Consider the following 17,675-nt stretch of genomic DNA (forward strand, 5'->3'; position numbering starts at 1 on the left):
TTTCTTTTCCCCAAATTTTTATTCCAGCAATTCTAATCATTTCTCTTTCTTCTTGGGAGAATATTATTTTCATTATTGATTGCATTTCTTCCCAAGTGAAAATGTTGGGACCTAAGAACTGGTCCAACATTTCAGCTGTACCTATGGGGTCTTCTAATAATCCTTTAATTTCTTTTTTGAAATTCCTAACCTCTGTAGAGGTTAGAGGAGCACTCACAAAGCCGCTTCCCCCTCCTCCCCTAGGTACTTCTCTTAACGGAAAGAAATGAATTTCTCGGCTTCCCTCTGTTTGTTTAGCAATGGAGGGCTTGTTGGGCTGCCTCGGAGCCTTAATGGCACCTCCTGTATTCTGGGATGGTGCTCCTTCGTTAAGAAGAGGGTTGATTTGGGAAGAAAGCACCGAACTCCCCTGGGGAGGAGGGGCAGATTCAAAGTCTGGCGCTGAAGCTGAATATTCTGTGGTGCAGAGGGTGGGGGTGGGGTATGGCAGTGAAGCCAGATATTCCGGAGCACAGGAGGCGGGCACCGGGGCTAAAGCCGGGTTTCTCAAGGCAGGAGAGGTAGGGGCTGAAGCCGGGACGTGTGACCTTTCCCTTGATGCAATTGAGGGTGCTGGGATTCCCGAGATATATGGGAAGGGTGGGATCCCCGGCATGGGCGGGGGCAGGGCTCCCCCCCAGCTCCATTGGGGCGGGAGGGCTGCCGGGGGAAAGGCCCCCGGTGCGGGCGGAGGGGGGGCTGGCGGGGGAAGCCCCGGAGCCAGGGGGAGGAGGGCAGCTTCTGGTGCTGGCGGCGGAGGCAATACTTCTAAAGGGTCTGAAAGGCAGGAAAGGACTCCACTACTAGAAAAGTAGTAAAGTAGGTATGTTTTATTCCAGCGCTGGGACGCATGGGGGATAGCTCCTCCAAAATCATGCGTGCCTACAGCTGTTTTCAGCTCGGTATTTATCGGGTTACAAGTTCCATATTCATTAAGTTTCCTAACAAACTCATACATATTCATCACCTAGCCCCGCCCAGCCTCGCTTCGTATTATAATGAACTCAAAAGTCATTTACATCCGCATTGCGCTTGCGCAGTGTTGTCTGGTGGTTGTGGTAGGGGTCTCTCGGGGGTCTTGTGACGAAGTCAGGGAGAGTCTTCCTCGTCTGAACTTTTCACCTTTCTCTCCTGCGCATGCTCTTTTATACCTTTGGCCTGGGTTTAAGCTTTGGGACTGGTTTGAGCTAGTTTTGGGATGAAGCAGGATGCCTGTCTGAGACTCCCCCTGGTTTTATCAGCAGTCTCTTATCTTCTTCTTCCTGCTCTGGTATGCTGACCAAGCTAGATGCATTGTTCCTAACAAACGAATTCTTTTGCTCCCCATCCCCCTGATTCAGTCCCCCCTTTTCTAAAGAGTTAGTAAATTCTTTTACTAATACTTAAATTCTTCTCCTAATGAATTTTTTTGGTAGGCATTTCTTAATGTTTTCCCGTGTGCGTTTGACAAAGTAGTTAGGACTGATAGTCTTTTTAGTACTCTATAGTTCCAAATAAGTAACGCGATAGACAGCGCAAGACAGGTGCTAACCAAGGTTAATAAGACAATGATGGGGTGACATAACGTATTTAGGATACCAGTTGCGGTAGGTGACCACCCGAAAAGTGAGTCCCACCAGTTATGACTTGCGTCTTGTCTCACTCTTTGCAAAATTCTGCTGATTTCTTGTGTGTCATAATGGACAGTGACTAAGGTCTTTTCCCCGTTTCTTTGGATTTCTTTCAAAATTTCCATGAGGTCTTGATGCTTTACTAATTGCTTTACTAATGTTAGGTTCATCCCAATAGGTGTGGGTAGCAATTTATGGTAAACGGTATAGTTAGACCTTATTAATTGATGAGATACGACTGGTGCTAAATACGAAAAGTCACACCCAACAATCTTGGCAAAATTACAAATACAAAAATTAGAGTGATTCCTGGCAGTTACATTTATAACATTGTCATCTATCATCATTGAAGTGCAGGTAGTTCTTAAGCACACACAGCCTTGCCCAACATATACGAGTACAGTTTTCGGTGAAGTGTCTGGGTGGATCTCAAAGTGACATATGCCTTGTTCTGTATCAAGACATATGTCTCTGGCATCAAGTGTATTACTTTCACAGATAAATCCTTGTTGTTCCCGTGTAATACAAGATTCTAAATTCACTGTTTGCCATTTTTCTCTTACCATCCGAGCCCATACTCTATGTTCAGAGGGGTAGAAAACTGTCCCTTTATGGTTTAATCCCAATGCGACAATAGGATGAATTACATAAACTGTGGCATTCCGTATCGTAAGCACAAAGGCAGTAGCTATGTTAGTCATTGGGTCATAGGTGAAATTTACCAAGGTCCACCAGGATTGGAGCTTTCTTTCTAATTTAGTAGCATTGTTCCAAACAGCCTCTCGGATCTCAATAGGAAATACACCTTCATTACCCTCTCTTATGATTAAGGAAGCTGTGGACTGCATCCATAATTGAGCTTGTATGCAGCTAAAGGCTAATGAGACATTGTCCTGAGCTGTGCCAAGTGTGTTTAATATCAGTTCGTGATCCAGGTTGCTGATTTTTGCAAGGTCTGGGAGTATTTTTGAGACTTGCCACTGGCTGTTTCCTAATGCTAATAGGGAAGATTGTAGGGGCTGTTTTAATTTGGTCAGGTCACTGGTTGCCGTGGCCAGTTTATTCATCAGTATCTCTGAATCAATTCCATTTATAACTCCCAGCCCTGTTCCTAGCATGCCACTCAGGTCTCTCCGCATTCTGCCCTTGAGGGGGGTTTGCTTCTGCAGCCAGGCTGTCCACCCTTCAAGGGATGTTTGAATTAAAGGGGAGCAGGCTGGTTGGATTTCAGAAATGTTAATTTGCATTAGTAGTTCTACACACTTAAGAGACCATTCTGGGTTAAACAGCAGTAATTGTTGGCCTGTGTTCCTCACTACATAAGGGCCAATCTCATAAACCTTTGGCTCAGATTTAAGTAGTGTGACCTGGGTTCGGATCTGATTGCCAGAGTAGGTCATAGTGGGCCTAGCCATGGCATTTATCTGGAATTTGAATGAGAGTCCATTACTGCCTTGGCCCCAAAGACAAACCACTTCCACAGTCTGTACTAATGTAAAATTATACCAACAGTCTGCTTCACTTGCGTAACTACAGATTTCACGGTGTTTGTCTGTAGAAGTAGTTGAGACACTGATTTGGGTTGCTTTTTTGTGAGTAGTCCCGTTAATCATTCGGCATCCAATCTTGATTTTTTCTCCTACAGTCCCCTGGAGCTGCCAAGTTCTTTGTTTTTCCCACTCTTGCTTTGTATACACTTGGTTTCCGTGTATGACTACAGTCAACAGGTTTAAATTTTTTAAATCAGAATATTTCCCCATGAGTCCAGTAACCCGCATAAAGGCTTGAGACCATATGTCTTCTCCCCTAGGAATAATTTCCTGGCTGATGGTTACAATTATAACTGTGAGAAAAACAATTTTCCGGGTTATACTTGCGTGCCACCCTAACATTTTCATTTTGTTCGAGTAAACTTCAATTTCAATTCATCCCCAGGGGTCACTTTCCAAGGGGTCTCTGGAGCCTTCTTTACTCGGGTATGGTGAATCCAGGCACTCTGTTCTCTGATCTTAATCGCGGTGTAAGTGGTGAGGAGCACCTGGAATGGTCCTTCCCACTGTGGTTCCAGAGTCTTTTCTGTAAGAGACTTAACATATACATAATCTCCAGGCTGAATGCCATGTACAGGACCGTCTAGGCCTCGACTTCGAGATCCAGCCACATGTTTTCCAATTTCTCTAAGCTGTTTATCTAAAGCAATCATGTAGGTGGTTAGCGTTTCTTCCCCTGTTTGGGTAGATATTCCTTTCTGTACCCCATATGGTCTCCCATAAAGTATTTCAAAGGGACTTAGCTTCTCCTTAATCCTGGGCTTGGTCCGAATTCGTAACAATGCAAGTGGGAGAGATTGGGGCCAGGGTAGGTTAGCTTCTTGCCCTAATCTCACAATTTGCTGCTTAATCATATGGTTCATTTTCTCTACTTGGCCACTCGACTGGGGATGATATGGAGTGTGGAGTTCCCAGTCTATGCCTAAATGTCGGCTAGTTTGTTGTACCACCCTTGAAATAAAATGTGGTCCCCTATCTGATGACATTGTGGCTGGAACTCCGAAGCGCGGTATTATTTCTTGTAGTAACACCTTTGTTACTTCTCGAGCCTTAGCGGTCCTAGTAGGAAAAGCTTCTGGCCATCCTGAAAAAGTATCTGTTAGCACTAACAAATATCGATACCCCCCTTTTCTTGGAAGTTCTGTGAAATCAATCTGCCACTGCTGTCCTGGCCCATGGCCTCTCCCAATTTGGCCTAATTTTGGTTTAGGGGTATTTTTGGGATTAGTCTGGAGGCAAAGGTTGCACTGTCGAGTTACTTGCATAACAGTTTCGTATAAGTTTCTGGCGATAATTTTCTCAATTAAGTAATTATATAAGGCATTTGTTCCCCAGTGTGTTTTCTGGTGTTCCTCTCTAACTACGGCCCATAGCAAATGAGAGGGAACAACTACTTTTTCCCCTGCAGTGATAGCCCATCCCTCTTGGTTAAATGTTCCCTTTTCATCTTTAATCAATTTCTTGTCTTTTTTATTATATGTTGGCTTACCCTCTAGGGAAAGTTGTCCATCTGGGATCAAGGCCCCAGTTGTTGTTACTTCACCTTTTGCTGCTTCTTTTGCCTCTCTGTCCGCCAGTTCATTTCCTTCTTCCAATTCTGAGCTCACCTTTTGATGTGCCCTTATGTGCATGATTGCTACTTTCTCAGGTAGCTGGACTGCTTCCAACAGCCGCATTATTTCTTCTGCATGTTTGATGTTCTTTCCATGCGAATTTAACAGTCCTCTTTCTTTCCAAATGGCCCCGTGTGCGTGTACAACTCCAAACGCATACCTTGAGTCTGTATAGATGTTTATTTTCTTTCCTTTTGCCATCTCTAAGGCACGAGTTAGGGCGATTATTTCAGCCTTTTGTGCAGAGGTGTTTGTTGGCAGGGGTCCGGATTCTATCACCTCCTGGCAGGTGGTAACTGCATACCCAGCATGTCGCTTTCCACTGATGATGTAGCTGCTCCCATCAGTAAACCAGGTCTCTGCGTTGTCTAAAGGGGTATCCTTCAGATCCGGGCGGCTGGAGTAGGTGGCTTCGATGGTCTCCAGGCAATCATGGCGTACCGGTTCCCCTTGATTTCCACTGAGAAAGGAAGCTGGATTGACAATGTTAGTTACCACTATTTCTACATCATCTTGTTCCACCATGATGGCTTGATATTTCAGGAACCTTTGTGGGGAGAGCCAGTGCCCACCTTTCACTTCCAGCACCGCAGACACCGTGTGGGATACCAGTACAGTCATTCTCTGACCCAAGGTGAACTTGCGTGCTTCTTGGATGTTTAGCACGACTGCTGCAACAGCTCTGAGGCACCCAGGCCATCCTTTGGCTGCTGCATCTAGCTGCTTAGAGAAATAAGCAACTGCCCGTCGGTATGGGCCCAGGTCCTGTGCTAGTATTCCCAGGGCGATCCCTTGCTTCTCATGGGAAAATAGAAAGAATGGCTTACTCACGTCTGGGAGTCCTAGAGCTGGAGCTGACATGAGGGCATTCTTTAGCTGGCTGAAGGCCCGCGTGGCCTCCTTTGTCCACTGGAGATCTCTGCTTTCCTTTGTAATGAGTTCATATAATGGTTTCACGAGCAGTCCGTAATTGTAAATCCACAATCTGCACCACCCCGTCATCCCCAGAAAAGTCCGTAACTCTTTCGCTGTCTGGGGCTTTGGGGTTTGGCATATCGCTTCTTTGCGATCTTGCCCCAAAGTTCGTTGCCCAGCACTGACTTCATAGCCTAGATAGATCACTTTCCGTTTCACCACCTGAGCCTTTTTCTTGGATACCCTGTACCCTTGGAGTCCCAAGAAGTTTAAGAGGCTTACCGTCCAGGCTGTGCAAGCTTCCTCTGTTCGGGTAGCTATTAGGAGATCATCCACGTACTGCAATAGCTTCCCTTCTCCTGGTGGGGCTTCCCAGGACTCTATGTCTTTTGCGAGCTGTTCTCCAAACAAGGTGGGACTGTTCTTAAATCCCTGAGGCAACACCGTCCATGTGAGCTGGGTTTTGCGCCCACTCTTAGGGCTTTCCCATTCGAATGCAAAAATTTTCTGGCTGGCTTCATGGAGAGGGAGGCAAAAGAAGGCATCCTTTAGATCTAAAACAGTAAACCAGGTTAGTTCTGGTGTTAAGCATGTTAACAGAGTGTAAGGGTTTGCCACCACAGGATAGAGATCCTCAGTTATCTTATTAACAGCCCGTAAATCCTGGACCACCCGGTAAGATCCATCGGGTTTACGGACAGGCAGGATAGGAGTATTAAAATCAGATTGGCACTCTTTTAACAATCCCAACTGTAAGAATTTTTCAATTATTGGGCCAATTCCTTCCCTGTCTTCCCTTTTAAGGGGATACTGTTTAATTCTAACTGGTTGTTTCCCTTCTTTGAGTTTGATCTGTATTGGGGTTGCATTTTTGGCTCTCCCAGGTACATCTGTGGCCCAGACTCCTGGGAACACCTGGCTTATTATCTCTTCCCTGATTTCCTCCACAGGGCCTTTGGTTGTTAATATTAGGCTCAGTATCTCTATGTACTGTTGGTCATTTACCTCCAGAATAACTTCCCCATTCCTAAAAATAATGGTTGCTTGTAATTGTTCTAATAAGTCTCTTCCCAAGAGTGCTTTTGGAGAATTGGGTAAATATAGAAACTTGTGAATACCCCATTGTTTCCCAATTTTATATTTCAATGGCTTACAAAAATAAGCTTTTTCAGATTGGCCAGTTGCTCCGTGTACCACAATATAGTCATTCTCCACAGGCATCAAAGCTTTATTTAAAACTGAATATGCTGCCCCCGTATCCACTAAAAATTCTATTTCTTTTTCCTTGTCCCCTAGCTTCATTATAACCAGTGGATCTGCTAGGGTGGAATCCCCCGGTCCTCTTCAGTCTTCTTTCACATGTGCAACCACCCTCCCCCTTCCTCGGTTTCCTCTGTTCTGGCGGTCTTCTTGTCTTCTTTCTGGGCACTCATTTTTCCAATGGCCAGACCTTCCACAAATCGCGCATTGGTCTCTACCTAGCCGGGGTGGGCCCTGTCTGGGAGGTCCTCGTCTGGGGGGTCCTTGTCTAAGTTTTCCTCTATTCCCTTCTTCTACCACTGCTACTAATCTCCTCATCCCTTGCTTGTAGCTTTCTTCTCGATTACTGAATACCCTCCAAGCTGCATCTAAGAGAGTTTCTAAATTCCTCCCTTCTGGCCCCTGAAGTTTCTGTAATTTACGTCTGATATCTCCTGTGGATTGCCCTATAAACAAAGATACTAGCTGTTGTACCCCTACCTCGGTCCCAGGATCCAGCGATGTGTTACGGCGCATTGCATCCCTCAGACGATCCAGGAATTCGGATGGTGACTCGGAAGGACCCTGTCTTATTGCGTACAAAGCTGACCAGTTTAGGGTCTTGGGAATAGCCCTTTCCACCCCTTTTGCTATCCATTCTTGATAACCTTTTAATTTCTTTAATTCAGCTGTTCTATTCGGATTCCAGTGTGGTTCCTGGAGTGGGAAGTAATCTTTTACATCTAATTGTTGCGTTTTGTAATAGTCCTCTGCCAAGTCTCGAGCTGTTTTCAAAACTAACTGTCTTTCTGTCTCTGTTAGTCCACCTAATAACAATTGTATATCAGCCCAATCTGGATTATGCTGTTTAATTATAAGTCGCAAGCGCTCAGCAGTACTTGCTGGATCATTTCGGTAATTTTTGGCAATATTATACCATGCATCTAGGTCAGCAGTAGAGAAAGGTACTCTAATCAACATTGTATCCCCATCAGGTGCCACCGCCTCTCTCAGGGGTGCCATCAGTACCTGTTTCCTGGTTCGGGACGAGACAGGACTGCCCGGGGGAGAGGGGGTTGGCGCTGGTGTTCCTTCCGAGTCCGCATCCTCTTCCTGTCTCCTAAGGGGAGGCTTAAGCAAATCGGTTAATTCATCATCATCTTGTCCCTGAGCTGCTGTTTGATAGACTTTGTCTGACCTTATGCATCTCTGACCTATGCTGCACGACGAGCAGCAGCGCTTAATTCTTCTTTGGCCCTTTTTATTTTCTTTTTCCAGAGCTAACACCATAGGATCACTGGGGGGTTTGATTCCACAGTCTCTCTGCCATTCAGGGTGTTTTCGGAGAGAGAAAAATGCATCAGCGTAGGAAACTTCTTCCCATTTACCTTCCCGCCTCAGAAACAGCATTAGCTGAAGCAAAGTATTATAATCTAAAGTTCCGTTAGATGGCCATTTAGCTTTATTTTCTAATTTATACAGTGGCCACCACTGGGTACAATATTTTATAAGGGTTTTTTTATTTTCTGTGCCTCCAGCTCCTACTATCTCCTTCCAATGGGCTAGAATACAGCCGAGCGGGCTTGCTCTGGGGATTTCCTTACTTTGTCTGGTTCCCATCCTATTTGAGCTTACTCAAATACTGTGCCACCCCCTTCGGGTCACCTGTATCCTATGCCTTTTGCCAAGGCTGCTTGAAATCGCCCTTTTTTTTTTTTTTTTTTTTTTTTTTTTTTTTTTGTTTTTTTTTTGTTTTTTTTTTTTTCCTTTCTCCGACTTCCACAAGATCTACACTGAACTTACACCCACACACCAAGCAGGGAGTCCTCTCTATCACTCGAGCAGATAGGACATATGAATGGAGAGAGTTTTGTCCCCTAGCGTTATCTCGTTTCCACCCAAATCTTTCTTCACACTTTCTCACAATTCTTTCCCAATTTTCTTCCCGAACCTCCCAAACCTCAGGCACCAAATGCGACTTCCCACACACAATCTTTAAAATCTCAGGCTCAAAATACAAACTTTACACTGCATTACTATCCATGCAACTTGCTGTCCTCCCGTTGAAAAAGGTTCTGATACATCCACAAGAGCAAGCTATTTCTTGTACTCTTTCAAACTTTAAATTCTCTGCTGCTGGTTGTTCTCAATCAAAGGCCACTAATATTCCTGCAGAGGTTCTTCCAGTCAAGATTCCAAATTCAACGAACAAGCACTCTTCCAAACAAATGTCTCAATATCACACTCTCAAATATCACACGGCAACACGCAAGCTTCCTGTTTTACAAACGAATAAGCGACCTGATACACATCTGCACGACCGAATATACATCTGCACGACCGAATATACATCCACACCCATAAAAGCAATCCGACAACAACCAATGTCTGCACAAACATATAAACAACATTCAAACCAGCTACTAGTAGCAAAATGTTCGTAACACTCGCTTGTAATAGTTTCAGGGTCCCGCTTGTATTTTTCCAACACAGTAACAAGTTCCACCGGGACCCCCCCTTGGAATCACCCAATCCGCCCCCAGGATTGCTAGCGGCCGCTCTATCGGTCGGCGATTCCCCCTTGCCGGCCCCACCTTTTCCCTCACAGGGACTACGCTGCGCGTGGGACGTCTCCTCACGGCTTACCAGCAGCCCTGGCCACGCGTACGACTTACAGGCACCTTAAATGCAAAACATACCGTTTGTCCGCAGCTTTAGCAGGTCGTTGTCTGTCCGCTGCAGTGAGCGAGCTGAGGGGAGGAGATCCGCCAGGAAAGCCCTGGGGCGCGCCTAGGATGTCCGCTCCTCAGCCGATCCTGCAGCCGGGCAGAGTCTCTCCTGGCTGGCTCGCCAAATGAAAGGCAGGAAAGGACTCCACTACTAGAAAAGTAGTAAAGTAGGTATGTTTTATTCCAGCGCTGGGACGCATGGGGGATAGCTCCTCCAAAATCATGCGTGCCTACAGCTGTTTTCAGCTCGGTATTTATCGGGTTACAAGTTCCATATTCATTAAGTTTCCTAACAAACTCATACATATTCATCACCTAGCCCCGCCCAGCCTCGCTTCGTATTATAATGAACTCAAAAGTCATTTACATCCGCATTGCGCTTGCGCAGTGTTGTCTGGTGGTTGTGGTAGGGGTCTCTCGGGGGTCTTGTGACGAAGTCAGGGAGAGTCTTCCTCGTCTGAACTTTTCACCTTTCTCTCCTGCGCATGCTCTTTTATACCTTTGGCCTGGGTTTAAGCTTTGGGACTGGTTTGAGCTAGTTTTGGGATGAAGCAGGATGCCTGTCTGAGACTCCCCCTGGTTTTATCAGCAGTCTCTTATCTTCTTCTTCCTGCTCTGGTATGCTGACCAAGCTAGATGCATTGTTCCTAACAAACGAATTCTTTTGCTCCCCATCCCCCTGATTCAGGTCTCAGCCTTTTTTCTCTTCTGTTTGCTTTTCCTCTGCGGTTTCTGATATTTTGAAGACTTTGGTTCCCAGAGGTTTTGTAATTCCTGTCCAGCAAGAAGCATATTCTCTCTCCTCAGGGTGAGATGGCTCTTTTGAATTTACAAATACATTTAGAGCCTGGCAAATCCATGCCTCATCAGACCCGTATTTTGGCCAGTACACATGATCAGATCTGATTTCCTTTTTTACCCACTCTTTCATGCAGAATTGAATCATTTTTACTTTCTCTTTTCCTTTTGTAGAAGGATCAGTTTCCCAGTTTGCGAGTTTGACCCCGAGGGGACTGTCTCGGGGTATATCCTCTGGCACCCTTTTATAATTTGAACTTAATTTACTAGGTTGTTGTCCCATTTTCCCAGGAGTTCTCTATTACTCAAAATACCAATTTATCCCCCCCTTTGAAATACTAATTCATTCCTTTAAAACACCAATCTTCACTGCTGTAAAATACTACCCACCCTTTCACAGTACAAAAAACACCAAAAAATTTATTAGAGCCCACCTTCCCCAAAAACAAAGTTAACTTCGAATTACACAGTTTTTCATTCACACATTCACTCTTTTTTAATATTTGTTCACTCACTCATTCCTACTCACAACAGAATAATAAGGTACCTCTTTCAAGTCACTTGTTAGTATCCACCCATGGGTATGATATAATCCTTAGGATTCTGGGTGCTCTTGGATTTCCCTCAACCCGGCATTGCTAGCATCCAAACCCCAACCTCTCTTGGGGTACTTTTAGGCCCTGGGTGCTCTTGGAGTTTTCCTCAACCCAGCATATGGGGGGGTAGCTCCCACTTTGCAACCCCTTCTCTGGGACCCCGTCCCAGTCACCCCCGGAGATTCTTTCACTCCGCTTATCTCTTGCTTTGTCTCCTCGCTGGCCGCTGTTCTCGTGAACAAGACGGAACGGCAGCACTCAGAGACTGCCACACTCGCTTCGCAGATCTGGGGGCAACCAGCCCACGTCTCATTCACACACGCTCATCTCCCGTAACCACCCCCTTTTTCTTTGGCAATACTTCCCAGTCCTGTTTCTTTTCCAGTGTCTGTGGGATTTTTGTCGAGAGCGCTCTCTTTCATTTGCTTTATTTTTGTGTCTTTCTTGTCCTCCGGGTGTTGCCCTGCTGCCACCAAATCACGCCAGAGGATGCTAAGCAAAGGTCCTGCCAACTTGGGCGGGAGGCGCCTTACCCTTGCTTCTTGAATCCTCCCACGCTTTTCAGAGGCGAGGTGTAGCTCCGGGACGAGCCCTTAATTGTGAAAAACGAGGTTCACTCTCCTGTGAGAATTTAAAGGGTTTAATATAAAGACAATAAGAGACACATCAAATAAAGCAACGGGGTAATGGCCGGGTGCCTTGGTGCTCTGCCAAGAGCACACCTGATGCCAGAGGTGAGTCTTTTTTATACCATTTTTACTGTCTGTTCTTTATTCATATTAAAACTTTTCCTGGAGCTGTTCTGCATGGCCACTCCTTGGTTCCGCCTTTTTAGAGCATGCGTAGTCTTCTGCCTTGTGGTTTTATTTCTCTTGATTCTTGGGGTTGGGCCCGCTAGGCAAGAGTCGATGGTAGGGTGGATTTCTTAATTCTCCAGACAGACAGGGCTGATTGCAGCTTTGGGCCTCTTCGTCTCTCCGGGCAGAGTGGTGATAACGGCTCTTGGACTCTCCTGGCCGCCTGTTCTCCGGGCGGAGTAGCCTTTGGGCCCTTTTGCTCCCTAGACAAAGTGTTGATTAGCAGCTTTTCGGGCCTCATCCTCTGTTCGTTTGGAGGTTATCTTACGTGCTCACACTTGTTAACATTCTTGCTAAAAAGAGAGAAAACTACATCCACACAGCAAAAAGCATTTCTAACATTATATAATATCTACTTTATACTTTGCGAGAAGCCAATATAATATATGTTTATAACACCTCCATTGGCGACCTCCTTTTCCCTCTGATTCAGCTACCTTGTGGTAGGTGCGATGGTGCTGAAGAAGGGTGGCGGCTTGGCACAGTTGCTGTCACAGGTGGATCTTTGAGTGGCATGTGTGAGGGTAGGAGGGTACGGCACCCATAGCTGAAGGCAAAAAAGGTCAGGGCATGTCATCAGCCGCAGTCGTGCTAAGTTGTTCATCTATGCAAACTGCTTGCCGAGTTGTTCCTTTCTTAGGTAATGGGGGCTTGTATCAACCAGAACTGCAAATGGTCAGTATTTGCAGAGAAGGTTACTTGGACTGTTGTTGAAGTGAGTGTAGCAGTTTCTATGGCATTCTGCAAAAAAAGTGACAGGTCTCCCTGTGTTCCCCAGTTCTTAACAAAGATGAAGTTAACAAACCCCTGAAAAGAGGTTTTGCAAAACTTCAGGGATATTTTCCTACTAGTACTGTAGAGACAACCATAGTCACCTTGTCTTTCCAAAAGTGAAGGTTCCCTATTTTTGTCCAAGAGCATCAAGTGCTTTTGATCAGCGTTTGTGTGCATGCATTAGCCTCGTTCTTGCTCTTCCTTGGAGAACTTTTACAATACTCACATGATCTGTGTAGGCTGCAGACTGCAGTGGTGAACTTCAAGGCTTCCAGCAGAAGGGAGATGCTGTCCACGTTTTGGATTCTCCTTAGCCTGAACCTTCAATGTCCAATAACGCAGCGTTTGGTGCTCGAGGCACTGACTCTGGCGTGCCCCTGGTCAGAGACAGTCCAGCTGCGTTACCTCCACGCGTCGCTGAAGCGACTTCGGGATCAGGAAAAGAGCTTGCTGGGCTAGCTAGCTGGCTTCTTTGCAGAGGGAAACACGGCAGGAGCCGTTGATGTCGGCTCACGTTAGCTCAGAGACAAAGGAAGAGAGGGGCTGTTCAGGTCTGGCTTCTAACAGGTTTAATGCGATAGGATGAGGATGAGGTCGGATTGATGGGAATCCGCTCCTCGGAGCCTTGTCCTCAGTTTTATAGGGAATTTGAAAACCCCCTGTAACTATTCCTGAAAAGACCTGCCTTGCTAAATTAGTGCCTTTTAAGTCTTGTGTCCCCAGGATAGAACAACAAACTCACAAAGATAACAGCAGTGGATCTACAGGACTTCTGCAGGCCTTCTGGACTGCAGACATCTCTGACCAAAGGCCACAGATGACGTGTACCCTGATCCTGCCGAACGCCCGTCCGCCCTGGACTCAGCTTCAAGGTTTGATTGATACTGGTGCTGATGTAACTATCATCTCCTTCTCTGCGTGGCCTCCCTCATGGCCTTTACCCCCAGTGGGATCGGCCATCACAGGATGAGGATGAACCACACAGAGCTATTGAAGCGAACGGCCTGTGACGGTGAAGGACTCAGAGGGGCACACAGCTACAATTAGGCCTTATGTTACTACCACTTCCCTTAACCTTTGGGGACGGGATGTGTTGGCAGCCTGGGGCATACGGATCGGGACAAATTTTTAGCAGGGGTCACTGTGCGCAAAGGTGCACAGTATCCTACACTGCCTTTGCAGTGGTTGATTAACACACCAATCCGAGTCAGACTCTGCTTAGTTAGTTGAATTAAGGGCTGTTATCATGGCTTTTCAACGATTCTCACAGGAACCTTTGAATTTGGTTACTGAAGCCGACTAGCAAAAGCTCGTATACAATTAATCACCTTACGGTACCACAAAATTCAAAGAATCCTGTTCTTCTGAATCACTTTCTCTCATTGCAATCTGCAGGCAAGAGACAACTGCCCTGGGCAAAAGTCTGGGTGTGGAATTTACTCACTAACCAGTGGGAAGGCCTGCGGGAACTTATGGTTTGGGGTCGTGGCTATGCTTGCGTTTCTACAGATACTGGGGTACGGTGGCTAGCTGCAAAATGTGTTCGCCCTGCCCTACGGCACCAGAGGCAGAACAGGCAACCTCCAAATGATGACCAGAACACCAACCATCCAAGTGGCCACCAGAATGTAGATCATCAGCCATCAGACTCTTCTGATGATGACCAAGATGTTGACCATCAGGCAGATGGTCCTTCTACAAGCAGAGACTGGGATGGTCCTTCCACAAGCAGAGACTGAACTTTAAATTTCTTGTTATGGAGTCAGATCGTTAAAGCCTTAAGGACATATTTAGAATTAATAACTGATGTAAATTTCTATTTAGGATTAATAGTGGAGTTGTTATCTTATCAAACAAAAAGGGGGAATTGTAGATACCAAAATGCTGCTAGCGAGGATTTTCTTGCTATTTTCTAAGTCTGTGAGAGACTTTTCTCTCTCACAGAAGAGGTAGCAGAGTATGTAAACAACCAAGCCACCTGCAACCTTGAAAAGTCTGGTTTATGGTCTAGTAGAAAAATATTTTGACAATGGATGGTTTAGGATTTTAGCCAATCACCCCAAGGGGGGGGGCTGATCCTTTGTCCAATTAGACTATGAAGAAAAAAGTCTGTAAAAGAGTTTGTGAAATAATTAAATGAATAAATCTTGGTGCACAATTCCTGCCTGCTGGATCTTCTCTCCTCCTCCTCCCTATGGCTGCGGGACACAGTGATACACCCTAGGGCCCAGGCCTGCGGTAATAGACCACAATTACAAGTGAACTGCAACACAAGCAGCTAACACATTCCTCCTGTGATAAATGAGTGAACGATAAATTTTGTCTTTCGCATCTATCACTTTAACATTTAGAAGTGAGAATGTACTATGTAGAAATAGTGTTAAGGTAAAATATAGGTAAGTAAAAACAAGACTAGAGTAAATTGTAACTTCGAATGAGTGGTAACATGTTGGGAAACGTAGGAAGAAACACATGATAATAAATGTCCTTTAAGTTGAGAAATTACAGAGGTGGAAACCAAGACATCTTCAAGAAACAAAGAAGATAAACCGCATGCATCCCAGGAAGTCTGTTATCTCATCAAAACTCACACCTCCCAAAGAACCCATCAACTACAAATTAGGTTGGAGACTGAGGAGGCACCGGAGGGGGGTGCCTGCCTTCAATTCTGGAGCTACTCAGAGGACCGAGGTGGCAGTGTGCTGGCGTGTGCTGGCGCAAGGGGGCAGAGACGGAGGGGGGAAAGTTGAGTGAAGTGTAAATGACTTTCTGGGCTTAAGGACTATGTTTAAAGAAGTACTAAAGTTCACAGTAAAATGAATGGAGCCACGCCTCTAGCAATATTGCTAAGTGCTCCTGCACTGTGATATGCCTTTGTTCTACTAATAAATGCTCAATATTATGCTGCTGAAAATTCCGCTTGGGAATTCATCTTTCTCACTTCTTCCCTTAAAATCAGTTCTAAGAATTTAGTGTGAAATACATTTAGGCTTGGTCCACATTATTTTTAGTTCAAATAAACACATCTAAATTTTTTCCATCTTTCCCATTAAAGGATTTTGGTTTTGGCTCATTCTTTCAGCATTTTGCCAGCAATCTGCTCAATGCTCTTTCCTTAGGAATGAAAGCTGTAGCCTGATATTACAAAGTGTTTGGTGAAACCTTTACCATGACTCTCAAGTCGCAACATGCCAGATAATCACTGGTTTTCAAAGCTGCTTGAAGATAGAAGGAAAGCGTCAAAGGTTTATGCATGAATCAGCATCCCCTTGTCACAACGTCATGCTGCAGTGATCCTTGCAGAGCTCTAAGACTGGATTTAAAGGAGAAAAGCTCAATACTGGCTCCTGAGCCAGCAGGATGAAACATCCAAGATTGTACATATATTACTTCTGTGCTAAAACTACTGTATGAAAACGTCTTACCATTATGGCAGTTTTATAGTACTCCATAGGAGACATCTCTTTAAATGACTCTAATATCCTTTCAGTGCTAAAATTGAGAAGGGGGTTGATCCATAGTTAACTCATGTAAACACGAGTGAACTACTAAGAGACAGCAAATGTTAATCACAAAACCTAAGCAGCAGGATTCGCCTTAATCTTGTCAAGATAAGAGGAACAGGATCTTTTGAAAACCGGCACAGAGATCGCTGCATCAGCCACCGAAGAACTGTGCATGCTCCAGAAAGAAAGGTAAAAAGTGCATTGTGACAAAGACTACTGATCTTCATCAGAAAGACCCTCGAGGAAGAAGAGGAGCCTTCCTCAGTGCGCCCATCAGCGTACACAGCGCATGCATGGCACGTATGCTAATGATATTAATGACTTCCGAGAAGTAATTTCTAGAACCACTCCTATCCCAAGAATTGTGATGAATGTTCATAAATTTTACACATAATGCTGGACTGTATGGAGTGCTCTGTGTGTGTGTGTTAGGAGGAGTGATCCCCCATGCACCCAGCGCCGAATAAAGCAAATACCCGCTTCTCTGACTCTGAAGCATCTCTAGGCCTGGTTTTGGGCAATTCAAAATAGGTGAATACACATTACAACTACAGCTGAAGTTGTTGCATAGGCAGATTGAAGAGGAAAGGATTTCATCTTCATCACTCTCCTTCTTTCTTGTTTTGACAGAATTAAGAACTTGTAAAAAATCTGATATCACTGATGCTCACCACTCTTCCAATTAGACTACGCTCACTTAGGCAACGAAGTCCAGAGCTTCGGATATCTCCCGCTTCTGCCCTAGGAATTGCTTCCAGTGCTGTACCTTTGCTCCAGCTGCGAAACCAAACCAGCAGAACCAAGGAAGTTCTCTCTGAATGAACCATTGCTCTTGAAGGCTACAACGGTAGTCATGGCAGTGAACACTGCTCTTCACTGGGCCATTCCTCTGAAAAAAAACCATGCACCACCTCTCAACCTAAACCGTTAAGCCTCCTGCTGATGCTGACTGACAAAGCGTCCAACTGCACTTAGATTCCAACAGCTACTTCCAATGACCTGTCAACAGAGCTTTGCAGACTTGCAACAGAGCAACAAACTAAAGGGGCTATGTTTCATGGCTGTTTTTCAAACATCATTGACTTATGTCCCTTTGCCAGCTTAAGTGAAGGTGGCCCATCCACCTTGGTCAAAATCAGCAGAATTTTGGCCCAATTTGTTGTTACGCAACACATCATGACACAATCTCTTGGTGTTGATGCAAAATTCCCACTGAAGTGCATGTCGTTACATGACTTAAGGCTACCTACTCACAGAGTGTCCACTCCACTGCCACACCCATTTTCTGGCCACCTTGAAATGACTGAGCTGTCTTACTGTTCCCAACATTCCTCAGGGGTACGTGACCACCATAGCCTCCCTTCTGAAGTTTAGGAACCTAAGTAGTACTAGCAATAGCAGTTTATCCAAAATCCATTTGCTCCATCAACAAACTCCGAGCAAGCGCTG

The 17,675-nt window shown here is 45.3% G+C and overlaps 1 protein-coding gene across 1 annotated transcript; it reads right to left on the reverse strand.

The window, feature by feature from the left end:
• Window positions 1-851: 851 nt before the first annotated feature.
• On the reverse strand, window positions 852-3,049 carry LOC138101271 (uncharacterized). Its single transcript, XM_068999100.1, has one exon. The coding sequence runs from the start codon at window positions 3,047-3,049 to the stop codon at window positions 1,415-1,417; it is 1,635 nt and encodes a 544-aa protein (XP_068855201.1). The 3' UTR covers window positions 852-1,414.
• Window positions 3,050-17,675: the final 14,626 nt, after the last annotated feature.

Source organism: Aphelocoma coerulescens, unplaced genomic scaffold, assembly GCF_041296385.1.
Source record: "Aphelocoma coerulescens isolate FSJ_1873_10779 unplaced genomic scaffold, UR_Acoe_1.0 HiC_scaffold_229, whole genome shotgun sequence".
Lineage (NCBI taxonomy): Eukaryota > Metazoa > Chordata > Aves > Passeriformes > Corvidae > Aphelocoma > Aphelocoma coerulescens.

What these genes read in the sequence shown, in the direction of transcription:
- LOC138101271 (XM_068999100.1), bottom strand. Translation starts at nt 3,049, where the DNA reads ATGACCTACTCTGGCAATCAGATCCGAACCCAGGTCACACTACTTAAA.